The 15,522-nt window shown below is 39.0% G+C and overlaps 1 protein-coding gene across 2 annotated transcripts; it reads right to left on the reverse strand.

Moving 5' to 3' along the window:
- Positions 1-454: 454 nt before the first annotated feature.
- Positions 455-11,908, reverse strand: LOC138015539 (protein Wnt-2b-A-like). 2 transcript variants are annotated; one of them, XM_068862604.1, is made up of 4 exons: positions 11,671-11,908; positions 9,247-9,476; positions 8,626-8,891; positions 455-2,190 (listed from the first exon to the last, which is right to left on the reverse strand). In XM_068862604.1, the coding sequence occupies exons 2-4, from the start codon at positions 9,470-9,472 to the stop codon at positions 1,501-1,503; spliced, it is 1,182 nt and encodes a 393-aa protein (XP_068718705.1). In that variant the 5' UTR covers positions 9,473-9,476; positions 11,671-11,908; the 3' UTR covers positions 455-1,500. The 2 variants fall into 2 exon arrangements, with proteins under 2 accessions (XP_068718705.1, XP_068718704.1); XM_068862603.1 differs by lacking the exon at positions 11,671-11,908 and adding an exon at positions 9,656-9,785.
- Between the last annotated feature and the right edge of the window lie 3,614 nt (positions 11,909-15,522).

The raw sequence follows: 15,522 nt of genomic DNA on the forward strand, positions 1-15,522 counted from the left end.
ACACGTGCTCCTCAACAAACTTCGATCGTTCCTACAAGTGTTCGCTGTCTACCGTGACATTCGTCTACAACACGTGCTATGCTTCAAACTCACGCAAGAACAGGAGTATACACGAGGCGATTTTTAGTTATGGGATCCGATCGTCACAAAACAATGACCTGGCGAGAAAGCAATCTCGTTGCAAGCTTGGTACGTTTCTTTTCGTCTCTCAGTGAAAAAAACAATTTGATTGCGTAAAATCGTTGTCCTATGTCTCTCTGTGCATGAAATGTGTTTGAAAAAAGATTGCTGTTTTCGTCTTCCAGTGCAAAAGAAGGTTATTTGCTTGAATAAACGTGCCTGTGTCTTAACGCCGCTAGAAATGTCCTTCTAAAATAGCCCCGCTACTCGTGTTTCGAGGAATAAACTAAGCGTGAAGCTGAACACTCGTAACTGTGAGCCCCCGACACTGATATCGATGCTAATTTCTCTTTGAGCTCTTTAGGTTATATTTTTTACAAATACACATATAAATAAACTAGTTCACCTTGGTAAATATCATGGTGAACCAAGATGGGCCTCTATCGAAATGGTACACACTGATGGGTAATTTTCTGATTGCATTAGATTTCACATTTCTTGGCAAAGTGATCTGATTGGCTTAAAAATCTCACTCCACACTGTCATCCAACAGAATCCATTTTCCCGCGCTTTTGAGTGGGCTGCACGTATTAGCTTGAGTCATCATGACTGGCTCAATAGACCTCTTTAGCTTGTACATTTTGTTTTCCCATTTCAGACCACGTGATGTTACTCTAGGGAAAGCTTTCTTTCAAATGTCGTTCTATGCACGTGAATATGTACGCATAACTTATGAAAAAAACAAAAGGAAAATTCCCTTGAGAACATCACGTGGTCTGAAATGGGAAAACAAAACGTACAAGCTTAAGAGGTCCATTGATCGTCTGTTGTGATTGGCCAACACAAGCTAGCTTTGTTTGGTTTGTAACCGCTCAGTAATTAACAGTAATTATCTACGTAAATAAACATTTTAAGAACTTGTTCGACTCCGTTGCTCGAACGACCCTGCCGGAAAGGATCGTCTTTCAGGCAAGGAAATAGTTGCCAATTTATCAGACGAACGGACTTTAAACTTATTTGAGTGCGTCTAAATTTATATTACAGATTCTGAACGATTTAAACCGACTAGTACTACGAATTCCCCCGCACCTACTGTCACTTATCCATCTATGCGTGAGCTCTCTAGATGAGCACTGAAACGAGCTCTTAAACAAACGCTTCACATATTTTTCAATAAAAAATAAACGTTTCGTCGAGAAAATTGACAAACAGTTAATTAACTTAGAATCCAGTTCAACATCTTCCAATGTGAGTGTATATAGGTCAGCTAACTAAGGCTGACCCGTTTTCTGGCAGTTTCCTTGTCAACCGTACAATGAACTGCGAAAAGTCTGCTCCTCAGTTGGATGACCGCGTCATGTAATTCTGTCCTTCGCAGTTTTACCTCAATTTCTTGATACCTCCGTCACCACCACCAACACTGTTACTAGCGGGGCTGGGTGATCCTCTTTTGTGATTATTCCTGTTCTTTCTCTCCTTCTTACGTCTGTCTCTTCTGTTACCGGATCTCTTTGAGGCTGTGTTATGATTGTTACTCTGCTTGACGGCGACGGAATCCGATGAAACCTGTGAACTGCTGTCTTTAAATTGATCGTTATCTTCAGGTGATTTGCATATGTGTTTGTCAACAGTTCTCCGACACGTGTCGCACTTCACGTGACAACACCACTGAAACTTGCAGCCGCATTTGAACTCCTCCTCGACTTGAATGGTGTTGAACCCTCGTCCGCAGCACAAAACCCCACAGCTCCCGTGTCCAAGGCTGGTCTTGTTGCAATATCGTCCCGTGGTGCCAAGCGAGCCCGTGTTAGTGTTGGGGACGCAGTAATCTGGGGATTCCTCCAAGAACACGAGGTCGTCACGTGGGGGCTTTACTGGTAACATGGCTTCCGCCACCACGAGTTCGTTTCCGCTTTGATCAACCGTCACGAGGACTCCATTATGATATCTTTGGCGCAAATATTCTCCGACAACGTCGAACGCGGTCATGATTCTCCAACACGTTTTGACTTGGCAAGAACCCGAAACGCCGTGGCACTTACAGTCGAGTATAGTGTGAGTTTTTACTGCCTATGGACAAAAAAATAAAGGTTTTCTTATCGTTAATTAATTAAACAAGACGCCTACGTGGGCGTATCCGTGGAATGCGCAAACAGTTAACACAAGTTGTCCAGTTATAGTCAACTTCAAGTACAGGTAAATTAACTTCAGAAAATGGCGAGAGATTACCAGAAAGATAAATCTATAATATAACTTGAAGTTGTTTGTTGTAAAAACTCGTTATTAATGTTACTAAATTTGCAAATGCAAACAACGAAGCCCTATTAGCAGGTTATCAGGATACGGGATTTTTTATTTATTTATTTTTTGGAAGGAGACTTTATTCAAATCCTGCAGTTTTACCTGTTTCCTTAACTCCATTCATCCAAAAATTACATGATCAGCCTTAAATCATCCGAAAAACTTATTACAAATCACAGTTCAACAACTTATCATCCTGGGCCAGTTGTTCAAAAGCCAAGTTTTAAAACGAGTTTTATTCTCTACTCCCAAATGCTGTTCAAGGCTGATATTCAATCTTGAAAAACAAAAATAAGCAAAGGAAATTGTCACCGAAAAGTTGAAAACATAATCGGCTTTCGAACAACCGGGCCCTGCATTCGAAGTCCGGTTCCGTAATCCTGGTTTAGTTCCTTGCAAACTGTTTAAATCTGCCGTGGCGAAGAAAAGAAGACAACATCTGTACTCTACTCTCTCAATGCTCAAAAATCTAAAAATTCCGTAATTGCGTGTTCTATAGTCCAGTCCAACTTTCTAATTTTACAATTCCATAATCTTGACTTCAGTATTAGAGTAACTTGGTACCAAACGTACCACAATAACTCGTTAAGGAAAAAGCTTAAATCCAGTAGTCCAGTCCGGTTTTAGATCGCCAAAACTCTCTCTTTCATGGTTCAAAACTCAACAAAAGCTACAAGTAGTAAATAGTTCTCAGAAACTACAAAAGTTCGTCATGATTGTACACTCGAGCTGGCTTCAAGGCTGACATGTTGATCATTTACAACTTCTTTTTCACCACAAGCTTAAGCGTACACTCTGAGCTGCTGACAGCTTTCCAAAACCAATGTTTCTAAAGTTAAACTATTTCCAGCGGGGTTAGTATCTGAATGGGGGACGTCAAAATATGCGACTTACGGTCAGGAACATACGACCAAAAATTCTATTTTAACGCTCAAAAATGCGAACTAAGCAAGGTACAGATTTTGCTAGCTTGCTTTATGCAAAACAAATATTGACGCAAAAGTATATAAATATTAATATGTAGTTTTTTAAGGAGAGCAGAAGGAACTTCTAGGAAGTGTCGATCGAGAATAAAACAATTTGCCATCAGCGAAAAACATTTCGGGAGATTTTTGTTACGTTCAATCAGAGTTCAATTTTATTTATCGTACTTTTGGTCGTACAAGTAAAATCGCAAAAACGAAAGTGACATCGATTTTACCGGCCGCCTGTCATCAAGTTACCTTGCGTGTTTAATACTGACAACTCCCGAAACAAAGGATGCACCTGTGACAAAATTACGGCAAGACACCGCGTTTTTGTTAGTTTCCTTTTTTTTCTTTCAAGTGTTATAAAGTTCGACAATTTAACACAAAGATCACAATCGTTGATGCTAGTCCACCTGTCAGTTAAAGTTAAGCTCCTCCGAATGAGGTTAGTACTTGGATGTGGGACCGTCCCCGTGACGGCGATAGCTAATTCGGTTTTTTAAACTTGATTTCATTTTTTATCTTGTTTGGTCGTTGAAATCTATTTTCGTATTTTCTTTCTACGTCAAAACGGCGAACCAACTGGTTCCCAAGAAATATTGGACTATTCGTTCTATGCAAAATACTTCTAATGAAGTATTCGTTGTATGCAAAATAATGTTCACAATGGTACACACAAGTACGAGGCAAGATCTAGAAATAACGTAGAACATTATCCTTACCTTTAAAGCTTGCCATTCTCAAAGAAAAAGCATCTGTCCACTTTATCGAATAGTTTAATACTGAACCAATCACGGCGGGCGGAAAGATTCCACACTAAATCTTTGCTTTCATCAAGATAAACGGAAGTGTGTTAGGGTGGCCGAGTGGTCTAACGCGCTCGCAGATAATTATGAAGGTTGGTAAAGAATATGAGTTCTCCTCGGGATAGGGAAGTTTTGACTTACTGGAAGGAATAAATGTAAATGCACTCTATCGGAGATTAATTCAATATCCGTGGGGTATGCACATTTGTGACTACCAAGAAAAAGAAACCAGACCGGTTTTAAGACGTGCTATGCCTTCGGCATTCCACGTAAAAACATACTGTCAAGCATTAGGTTGCGTAACTATCGAAGATATAGTTAGATAGGTTGTTGAACAGTCTGAGTTCTGTTGTAGCTTCAAGTTCGAGAATAGCTCAAAACGAGAATACCTTTACAATTTGTCTGGAGCATGCCTTCAAATTCAGAAAATGTTAAACTCTTAAGGACGGTGCCTATTATTGTTATTGCGCATACGTTCTGTGCATCTCGAAATACTCTGGTTTCCTATGGGTGGTGCTTACTAATATAGGGATATTATGCGCGGTTTAAAACTATGCGGAGAAAGCAGAACTCAGCGAGTGCTTTCGGTATCCAAAAGGAAATTTTGGGGTAACAATGCATTTTTCACAAATAATTAAGCTTCCATTTCGAAAAGAACGCCATACATTGCTTTGTATTTTAAAGCGCTTTACCAATATTGTTGATTACTTAACTTTGAAAAATACGTGGTTACGCCCAATTTTCTTTTTGGATTTCACTAACACTTGTTAGTTAAATATCTGATTTTCCTGCAAATTCATAAAAATATCTTTGAATTAGTAAGCACCGTCCGTAAGTGTTTCTAAATAAAATAACTCTTTCAAAAACGATCCTGGTGTTTGATAAGATCTATTTTTTCGATGATTACGCAGGTGTACGTGGAAGTATTAGTGTGCTCGTAACAAGAGACTTTGTGCTCCTAGCCGCAGTTGTTCGAAGGCCGCGCAACTTTACTCCAGTGGATAATCACGATCCGACAGTTTTAATTTATGCAAAGATTCCAGTATTTGTTAGCGGGTAACCGAAGCACATCTAAGTAAAGGTATTTAAGCTAAATCCTTGGCCAAACTTTGATGTGAAGTACATTTTATTCTCTGGATAGTGACTTATCCACTGGATAAAGTTATCAGGCCTCTGATCAACTGAGGCCTGGAGGATATTTTACTTTCAAAGCAGCCTTACGGCGTTTAAAGTCAAGCTGTATTAATGCCGTTGGCGAAAGAGTTTACGAGGAACGAGAAACGAGACTGATGTTGTTTGAGACCAACGTTCACCGGGCTCTTTCTATTTTCACAGGGTTAAATTTTTGAGGGAAGGTTTTTTTTTCCTCGTCTTCGTTTCGTTTGTTTAGAGTGGTTTGATATTTGCGAGTTGATACGCTGGAAGTGAACTTGCTTCAGCTCAACAGGCCAGAGTAAGGGCTACTTTGAGCCCTTTACTTCGTATGTTACTCTGGGCAGGTAATTCCATTCACTTTCTGGAGATCGCCTCTAAGAGTTCTTGTTTATGAGATTTTGGAAATTAACCAAAATCCTGTTGTTAATGCAATGTGAGGTTAACAATGATCAAGTGTCGAGCTTCTAATCCCATTTCCTCCCTCGGATGTCGTCCTAGACATCTATGTAATTAACGTTGAACTTCCCTTGAATTGCCATCTGCAAACAACCACTTAGAACGGAGGATTGCGCCAAGATTTTTTTTCAAATTCCCAAATGTTGAAAATCCTTAAATTTCGTTATCATAAGGCTTTTCTTTAAAATTTCCTCAATTCTTTTTCTTCAACTTTTCAAGTACCAGAGACTGTCGAAACAAAGAAATGTGACGACGTACTGTCTTAATGGCCTTTAATTCACCTTTATTTGTTACACGACGCCAAACTCCAAACATGTTAAGCACATGACATTGCACCTTAAGCTGTTAGTCATTCAATTAATGGTGTACAAACAGCTCATATAAAGGTAAATTGAGCTAAGCTTAGCCACAAATCGGAATGATCAAGTTAAGGGAACCTCCATTCTGTCTAATTTCTAACCCAAAAAAAATAGTACGTTTTCAATCAAATTTGTTCGCCAATTTCTTTTAAAACAGGGTTTACATTGTATTAATAAAAAGGAAATTTAGAATCCTTATTTTCAGTTTCAAAATTTCCGGGCGCCGCCATCTTGAATGATAATTGTGCCGTATGACGGTTGCCCTCAGTTTTATTTTCGCACAAAAAGCATTTGTTTGTGAGCATTTTTATTCAAGGTGGCAGCGCCCGGGAAACAAGCATTTTGAAAATTCAGTTATTTAGGATACAAACCCTTTCAGTGGAAAACATTTCAAACAATCTCAATTGTAAACATTATGTTTTGTGCTTTAAAGTTATTTTCTAGTTTTATTAGAGGTTCCCTATAAAACCTCCGATACTTGTTAGAAAGAAGGTAGCCTGTATCAAAGCATAAAACGTTCTTAACGGTTTTCTGACAGTTACATAGAGCATTTTAGACGCTACATTTTACTGTCGAAGCACGCAAAACGAGGGAGTAAAGTCTACCCAAGAAAAAACACGGAAAGTCTGAAAATTTAATCATATCCAATTATAGGCCAGTTTGCAAAAACAAAAGACTTCAATCATGCTTTAAAGACAAGTTGCGTAAGGGATATCCAAACAAACAAACGCCATTTAGAAACCACCAAACAAACAGAGATCGATGACTAATATTTGCGGTTTATGAGCGAAGCGATCATTCTTGCAAACAAACGTTGCTTTTATGATTAGAGCTGGTGATTTGTAACACTTCCGGAACGTTAAGCGTCAAGTTCTGCTCTAAAATAAGCAACTCACAGATAAACAAGAGAAATTCTGCCCTTAAAGCATGGATTTTTAAGACGTGAAGGAATTCAATTCTATCATAAAGACAATATTCAATATCTGATTTCGTTTAGAAAACGCCTGCGGTTTTAATTTTCTAAAATGTTTCCAACAGGGAAAACAGGAAATAGAAACAAAAAAGCCTCTTGAAAGTTGACCTCAACCTTGAAGTTAATACGCGAAGCCCATTCACGGAAGGCGGATATTCAGTAGCTATAAGATTTGACATGAGAAGAGTAACTCCGGAATATCAGATAATGATTCTATTTCTTCTGATAAAAGCTTACTTAAAAAATTGTTTTAGGGAATTTATATTATTAAATTGGCGGAGTTTCCGTGTATAAACCAACGTCTGCGAAGGTCCTCACTGGGGCCGTGAAAGCAGGGAAATTCTATTTTCTCTTCCACTTGTTTTAAGTGATTTTTGTAAGCAAAGTATAGATTTCGCGAGAATCTTTTTCCTCTTCTAGAGTATTCCCTTGGTCAAGTTCTTGATATTCGCAGGGTCTTTGATAATTTAGCCACAAACGTAAAGAACTGAACACGCACATTGGCAACTAAATTACTTGCATAACAGAATCACTCTTTCAATGCACCTGTAGTAAATTCCGACCGAACGTCTGACAGTTTGAGCTTCCATAACTGCCAGCAGGGGGTTGCGGTTTTGGCAAGCATGAAAGTGTTTGAATGGTTCAGTAAAAGTTTTACAAATCGCGGAGATTTTTTGCTAATCGAATGACCGTGCTAAAGTGCAACAACATTTTGACAAACTAATTATCTGACACACAGATTTTCCGAAAAACCATTGTGTTATAGTCTTGATCAATCAAGATTTCTCGGTTTCTATTTCAGTCGTAATCATGAACATTTTGAGAAGTTCAGCTCGAACTTGCAAAGAACAGCCCGCCAGGAAGTCCCTTAAAGTGCTTGGCGGCCGCTCAGGTTGTACATAAAAATATCAAAAGGTAGTAAAAATATCCGAAGTCATGCGAAGTCTGTACGCTTTTCCTGTGTTGCTTTGTATACAAACAATCTTCGAGACAATTTAGGTCATGTCGACAGACATGAGAGCATATTTTAAAACGGATACTGAAACGCCGACGCTTTCAATTAATATCGTATAGATATATTGCCGAATCGCCGTGAATGGGCATAAACTCTTTGTGCATATATGGAAAAAAAGGATCACTTTTTGCGTTCATCCAAAAAGTATTCAGGAGATTAATTTTTCAAAATCAACGCGTATCATTGAAAGTTATTGTTTGGGTGAAGTCACAAAAAGAATGGAACAATTATGTATCGCTAAACATGGAAATGGGCCCAAAACTCGACATGGTTTTAAACGATATCATGTCCTTTGCTAACTGTGCTTTGCCATGTTTGCGTTGAGAAAACTTTATTTTACAAAAAAAAAAAAAGCATCTAAAAATGTATTCTTAGCTTGTCACATCCGCTTTCATTACGAATTCACAGTCAGTTGCCAGGGTTAAAAGGTTTCGCATACCTGAGAGGAAAAATCAATGATTTTTACACATACCCTTCTGCCTATGAAGTTGTTGTGTAGATTCATTTTAGCCCTCGCGTCTCGCTCTTGCTCTCGGGAGTCCACGAATAACTTCGCGAATTTCAGGCCGTACGCAATATTGTCGCTGCATCCACCCCATTCGAATCCCTTCCGACTCTTCCCTTTTTTATTCTTGTCACAACTGCAATCTGGAAGTTCGCCACGACTACAAGCTCGGGTGACTTCGTGAACAACCCCAGCCGAAGAAATGGCGTAGACGAACGCACTTTCGCGACTCGCTGTTTTAAAAGGAAAGACAACGAGAAAATTGGAGTGATTAGTAAATGCACTGAAGCTTAAAACAAGCCCCGTTGTATAAATCAATTGGTTGAGAGTCCCGAAAAACTCTTATGGGTATGAATTCAATTGGAGGTATCGATAACGCTTTTAAGAAGGGCTTCTTTGAAAACAGTTGTGATAGGCTTTCGTTCACATCTTGGAACTCTGATAACCTCTCAATTTGATACATGCAAATATAGAATTACTTGTTGAAAATTCAAGAGGTATCATGTGGAATTACAACTTCATTAAACTCTTTTAAAGTACCGAAACTAAAGTACCTCGTTGTCTATTCTTATGAAGAACTATGCCCACCTTTTCTCGTAACCTTTCCGAACACGCTTACATCTCGGGCGACAGTGGAGCAATTCCATCTCTGGTCTTTAAATTGATTTTGACATTCCTCTACGCCAAGTTTTGCTCCTTTTCCAATGCTGACCATCACAGCTGGATTTTCTCTGCAGAGCTGTCGTTGATAATTCACCAGACCCGCAATATTATTACACATGATTTTGGCACCTAAAGCATAAACTTGGGACATAAACCTGTATGTAGGAAAAGTACAAAGACATTAAACAGCTCAATTTCTTAGCATTTAAGTAGATTCAATATCAAGCTGCTATTTGACTAATCTGTGTATAAGGTTTAATAAGTGACCCCTAGAACAATCTTTTTAGATTTAAAGTTATTTTCTTTTTGAAGAAACGTGCCTTAGTATACTTACCACCAATGTGACTTTGAAAGAATTGGAAAAGTAAGGAACACTACCACAGTCAAAAGCCAAATATTTGATCTTGCCATAACGACGTCTTACGCAACACGTTACTCAGGCCGCGTACAACACTCAACTGCCCATGTGGTTTTACGTTCAAACGATTTAAATTGCCTTGAATGGCATTTGAGTACTCATAAGGTTTTGGTATGCAGTTTAACCTATTAAAATCACTTGACAATAGCAGCCTTCATCTTGTGAACTCAAGAGGTTTTGATTGGCTGAGCCGATAAAAACTTAAGAATTCCGCCCTTTATGCGAGGTTCTTAAGTGGTTTTATTATCAAGAAAGAGATCTATACATCCACGCACGAATCATCAACATTGGGATTAAAACGCCAAACAGCTTCTCCGATAGCTGGAGAGGGAAACCATTTTCAGGCTTTTTATTTCGTCATTAAGCGGAAGCCGCTCAACAAAACGATATTAAATAATCTAAGAAATGCTTGTAATCGATATTGAAAAAAGGTATTTTTTATTATCCAAAGGCTAAACGGAAACAATAGCAGTTGTGATCAGTTTGTTTATATTTTTAACTACTTAGTTTATTTATTATCAACACTGTGATGCCGGCCTCGCGAGCGAGGGTGTGCTCTTGACGTTCAAGAGGCCATTGGCGCGCGCAATTGGGAACCCTTCCAGGCGTTTCGCTAAGCGAATTTGCCACCGCTTATGTGATTTTTCGCTTCGTTGCGGCACTGTGGGATCCCGTTCAACTTGCCGCCGTCCATTCTTCACTATCCCTTGTGAATTGAACGTGAATAAAGCGGTTCGCTTTGTGCAATTACTATTGTTCACAGAATTGTTAAGGTGTCGGGTTTGGCTAATGATCTCGTTAAACTCATTAAAAGCGGCACAAAACTTCGATACTCAAAAAGAGCGGGCAAAAAATAAATCAATCTTTCCCGACAAAAGATGCAGAGGCGCTTGTCTCCTGATATATTTGGCAGCTTATTGATGGCGAGAAATTTGTGCCTTGGTTAGTATGTTCAAATTGCATGAGAGTTGTTTGCGGACGCCTTATTGTCTCTTTGTCTCGTTTTAAGGCAATAAACTTAATAACAAAAGATGTACAGGGATTTTTGCCACAAATTGCACCAGCTTGAGGGTTTCAAAAGGCAAACTTGATTCATAATTTTGTACTAGGCCGTGGAAGTGATATAAAAATATCTTTGCATGGTACTTTTGAAAAGGTTTCGTTCCTTTTTTAAGGCTTGGTCTTCATTTGAGAGAGATAGAAAAATGGTTTAAGCAAGCGACGGAAACGTCGAAGCTTAGCATACAAATATGGGCAGTGCGTAACCGCGCTTGATGTAATTAGTCAAGAGCCTTATGGGTTGCTAAATTAGACTAGTGTAACTTTTTAGAAAAGAGTGGGCAGATGATTGACGACACCTCAGCTATTAACGTCAACAGAAATTTGCTGTGTTAAGACATAATGATTATCCTTGTGCATAAAAAGCCTACAATGAGGATGCTGGTTGGAGTTGATAATTTAGGGAGACTGTACGTGTATGAGGCTTTTCATGTTATGCGCTCGGTTCCTTTCATTATTGTTACGAAGTGTCGTGTAAACCAGACGGTGATACTTACTTTTCAATAAGTGTTGTCCGGAAAGGTATTCAAATTCTACGCTTGGTTTACGAGCCGTCTAGCTTATTCTTTGGAGCCATACTTACAGGTTTAGAGTTTCGATTTCCTAGTTAGATACTGAATCTTGATGAATAATCATAGAAACCGCCTCAACAAAATAAATTCACCATGTAAGGCTAACTTCAGTGTAATTTAGCATGCGGGGGAATATTACACAAAGGTTGAATTGGGCAACGCATTTGATTTGTGTTCGTAAAGAACATTTACCACCAGTGTTCCCTTGGACCGTGTTGCCAGGTTTATTTTTTTTTACTTCTATGTCGATGGAGAACGAAGCGAAGACGAAACGAGGCTGGTTTGTCAAATATTTCTTACCTCTCTTGGTCATCGAATCAAGCGGGAAAGTTTTGTCATAGACTCGAGTAGGCCGCACTTGACAACGTGGCCCGTTATATTTGCCAATCGTAGGTGAGTATGACTGATATAAGAGGGATAAAGCAAATGAATTATCCAAAGTAAAAACACTTTCTCTGTTTCTCTCCTCTTGTGGCTTCATTCATTTCCGGCGTGCAACTGAACATAAATTGTAACACCGATTAGCCTGATTTCAAGTATCATTGACAAAGCCAGCCAAAATCTTTTAAATTAACATTTATTTAATTAAATCCGCTCGCTTAATGCGTTTAGTGCTTACAAGCCTCCTCAACAATGAACTAGCCAAACAAATCACTTATTTTCGACTATTAAGAGCCTTAGTAATGAATGTCAACCTTTTTTTCTTTAACTATCGGTGCTACAATCTCTAAGGTTGCACAACAATATTTTTCTCTGCTCCCGCCAATCTACCTCTCGTGTAAAATGAATTAAAAAAAAGCTTTTCTCTCTCTGTGGTCAGATCCCCCCTGTATCTCCTTGCTTTGTTATTTCAAGCTAAGAACTTGATAGTTAAGGTTAAATTTCACTTTCTTTGGATAAAATTCTGGCTCTCATCCAATCCCTTTGCCATTGAGACTCGCCGCAGCTGTCGCGAATCAATACAAGCTCAACTTGGAGAGGATTCCTGAGCGATGAATGATTTTATTCACTGAATATTTAATTGACCAATTTGGTGTTGTAACTGATCCGATTGGGAGAGTTTAATGCTCGATTTGGCAGCGCAGATAATACTCCTTTGTCGTCTGTAATCTTCACTAACATTCGATTCTCGACCTACGCTGTATAAGGAAAGAGAACCAATTTCCGTGCCAGTCAACATTTTTTTTAATATTCTGCGTATATGCAAAACGTAGTAGCAAATTGAATGACGTCTTTCGTAGGACGCTAAATGCGCGTGGGCGACTGATTCATCATTTCCTTTTGGGTGGTCGCGCACGCCGAAAAACAAAACAAAACGTCATTTCGCCACAAGGGAAAGTAATATTAAGGGAAAATTGCTTCCAAGGGAAGAGGCGGAAAAAAATTTAGTATCACCTCAAGCCGGTAAGATAAAAAAGCCACCTATAGGCTTGCTACGAATTTATTTATGCTCACGAATATTAACATAATAAAGAGTGGCGAACTCAAACTCGTTCCCAGGGTCTGTTTGACAATGGAGACCCTGGAAACGAGGTTGTGGCGAGCTGGTTTATTTATTGATAGCCTCCTTCGCAGCAGTTTTTAGGCTCGGTTCGTCCCTCCCAACAAAGGAACGAACCGAGCCTAAAAACGGCAGCGTAGAATGCAGATGGTAAAATAGTAAATCTGGAAGCACCGCGCACAAGATAGGATAGTTCCTATATTATTTGGTCAGCTGGTTAGAAAGTTAACCTGAAAAAAAAAAAAGAATAAAAATTAAACGTGATTTTTCAACTCGACTTTTCCTCTGGCATTTGTCCTTGTCAGCGATGTTGATGCTTTTTAGCTCTGGTATGCACAAATACGGTATGGAATGACCACTTCCTGAATTCCTCAAAAAACTGATCATAAATCAGGAAAGGTGCATGAGACTTCTAATAATAATTACTGCAATTAATAAGTCTTCTACTTTATTCGCGACTTACCAAAATTGAAGTATTATGATATTTATCCTTCAAGACGGAGACTTAAACCCTTGACCTTTTTAAAGGCGTTGACAACAGAAGCATTTTTCTTGCGCGCTAACGCGATTTTAAGGTGACTCGGTGATTTTCCAGGGACCGCGTTTTCGTCGCGGTTAAGACAGAATTCTCCGGCTAATCTCCATTCGATTCGCTCTGACGAAGGGCTAACGCTCGAAACGTCAGCTTTTAGAATCTCTGTACGGTGGCCAATTTACATTATCAACTCCGTTGATAAAACCAAATTTTTGTATACTACTTCCCCACCGACGCAGCACCACAGTTTCTTTAGAAACTACCCCTTCATTCATTTGTTAATCTCAATTCGGAGGGGCTCGGCTTAATTAAAACTGCAGTGATTTGGCTGAGACAAGTGGCACCCGATTTGAATCGCCTTCATTCCTTTACAAATCGTTAACTCGTAAAAGTCAAAGTACTATGTTCGACACCCGATGGTAATATTATCCTCGCGTTCCAAAAATGTACAAGGACTGGCATCATCAAGTTATGCTCTTACCACTTTCAAAAATACCATAACATTGTTTGTTTTCCCTCCCAAAATTTCAGTTGCATAAGCAATGTTTCCAGTTTCTCTTTGGTCTTACAATGGTCCCAAGAGGAATTTAAAGCAATGCTTACGCAAACTTTTGGAGGGCAAACAAAGAGTATTATGGTATTTTTGAAACTGGCCTATAAAATCAGTACCGATATTGAGCCTGGTAAAGCAGTCTCTCTGAAGAAGTCAGCTAGCCGTGCCTGATGAAATATTGGTCAAACAATATATATATATATATATATATATATATTTTTTTTTTTTTGTTTTCACTAAAAGCATCCAACAATTTTTTTAAAAACACTGTCTCGTTAAACTTATACTAGAACACAAGAGAAAAGACAAGTTTTTAAAAATATCACCTATATTTTGTTGGTAAACGGCTACCTTCATCAGGGTGAATAACGTTACACCCTCAAGCGTTCTTATGTGATAATAATACAAAAGCGAGGTAACAAACCATAATCACAAAGCACAGCAGTTCGCAAAGTGAGTGTCTCTTTTTCTAAGCTATGATGAATAAGATGAACTATTTACTCTTAAGATCAAGTCTTAATTAACCATCTGTGACAAACGCTTGCACTGCACAGGGATTCTCTTACCTCGAGACAACTTTTTAGAGATCTCTTTTAACACTTTGTCAGTGAAGAATACTCTCTGCCGCACTTTCGCCTTTGAAGGCTTCTAGAAATCATACAACAAACCTTTATTTTTTCCCCTGTAACTGAAGAACAATGCAAAAATTGTTTCGTGATCACTCAAAAATACTACGTGATCAGAAGATATTATTGACGGATGACTTGGTGTAGAAATTATGAGGCGTGGTTTCCAAAAGACTTCAAAACCACACAGGTCATCGGTTCGCATCCCTTTAGGATAAGTTTTCCCTGGATCGCGTGCAAGTGAGAAAAACTCCGTAGAACGCTTTCCTTCGTCACGAATCTGGTTCTAGTAGCTATTTGGTTAGAGAATTTCAACACTGTATGTCGTGCTCTAGATCGAAGACTCTCACCCACACTCTAGCATTGAGAAAATAATTAAAATTGCAACCCGATGAAGTTTCAGGAGCGCCCTAGTAAAACGCATGCACCCATCTCTTTCCGGATACTCTTCTCTGAAGAACCGATTCCTTGTCAAACCAGTATGATGAGACCCTAGCTAGCGAAGGAGAGATTCTGTTGCTGAGATTGAGAAGGCCCGACCCAACAACTTCAAAACCATTTTTACAAAGTGTTGAAACTGTCGTGATACGTCGCTGTGAAAAACGAAAATATCACAGTGAATGGAATTTATGAGTTTTTGCGACAGCGAATGAAATTTAGCGACAGCGAATAAGGTTTATCAGTAGCGAATGGATTCTAGCGATAGCGAAAATTGTTCAAGAGCAAGCAGTAAATGAACTGCCGCGGACCGCAGTCCCGTATTCGATGAATGAAAATTGTACAAGGGCAAGATGATCTCGTGTAGTTAACCCAACCGCAAAATGAAAGCTAAATTTTACGAGAGTGTTAGGCCTAATCACTGAAGCGAGCGCTTAAACGAGTGTTTTCTTCTACACACGATCTCGTGAAAAGTGTAGTTAATCTAACCGCAAAATGA

The sequence above is a fragment of the Montipora capricornis genome, chromosome 9 (assembly GCF_036669925.1).
Source record: "Montipora capricornis isolate CH-2021 chromosome 9, ASM3666992v2, whole genome shotgun sequence".
Classification (NCBI taxonomy): Eukaryota; Metazoa; Cnidaria; class Anthozoa; order Scleractinia; family Acroporidae; genus Montipora; species Montipora capricornis.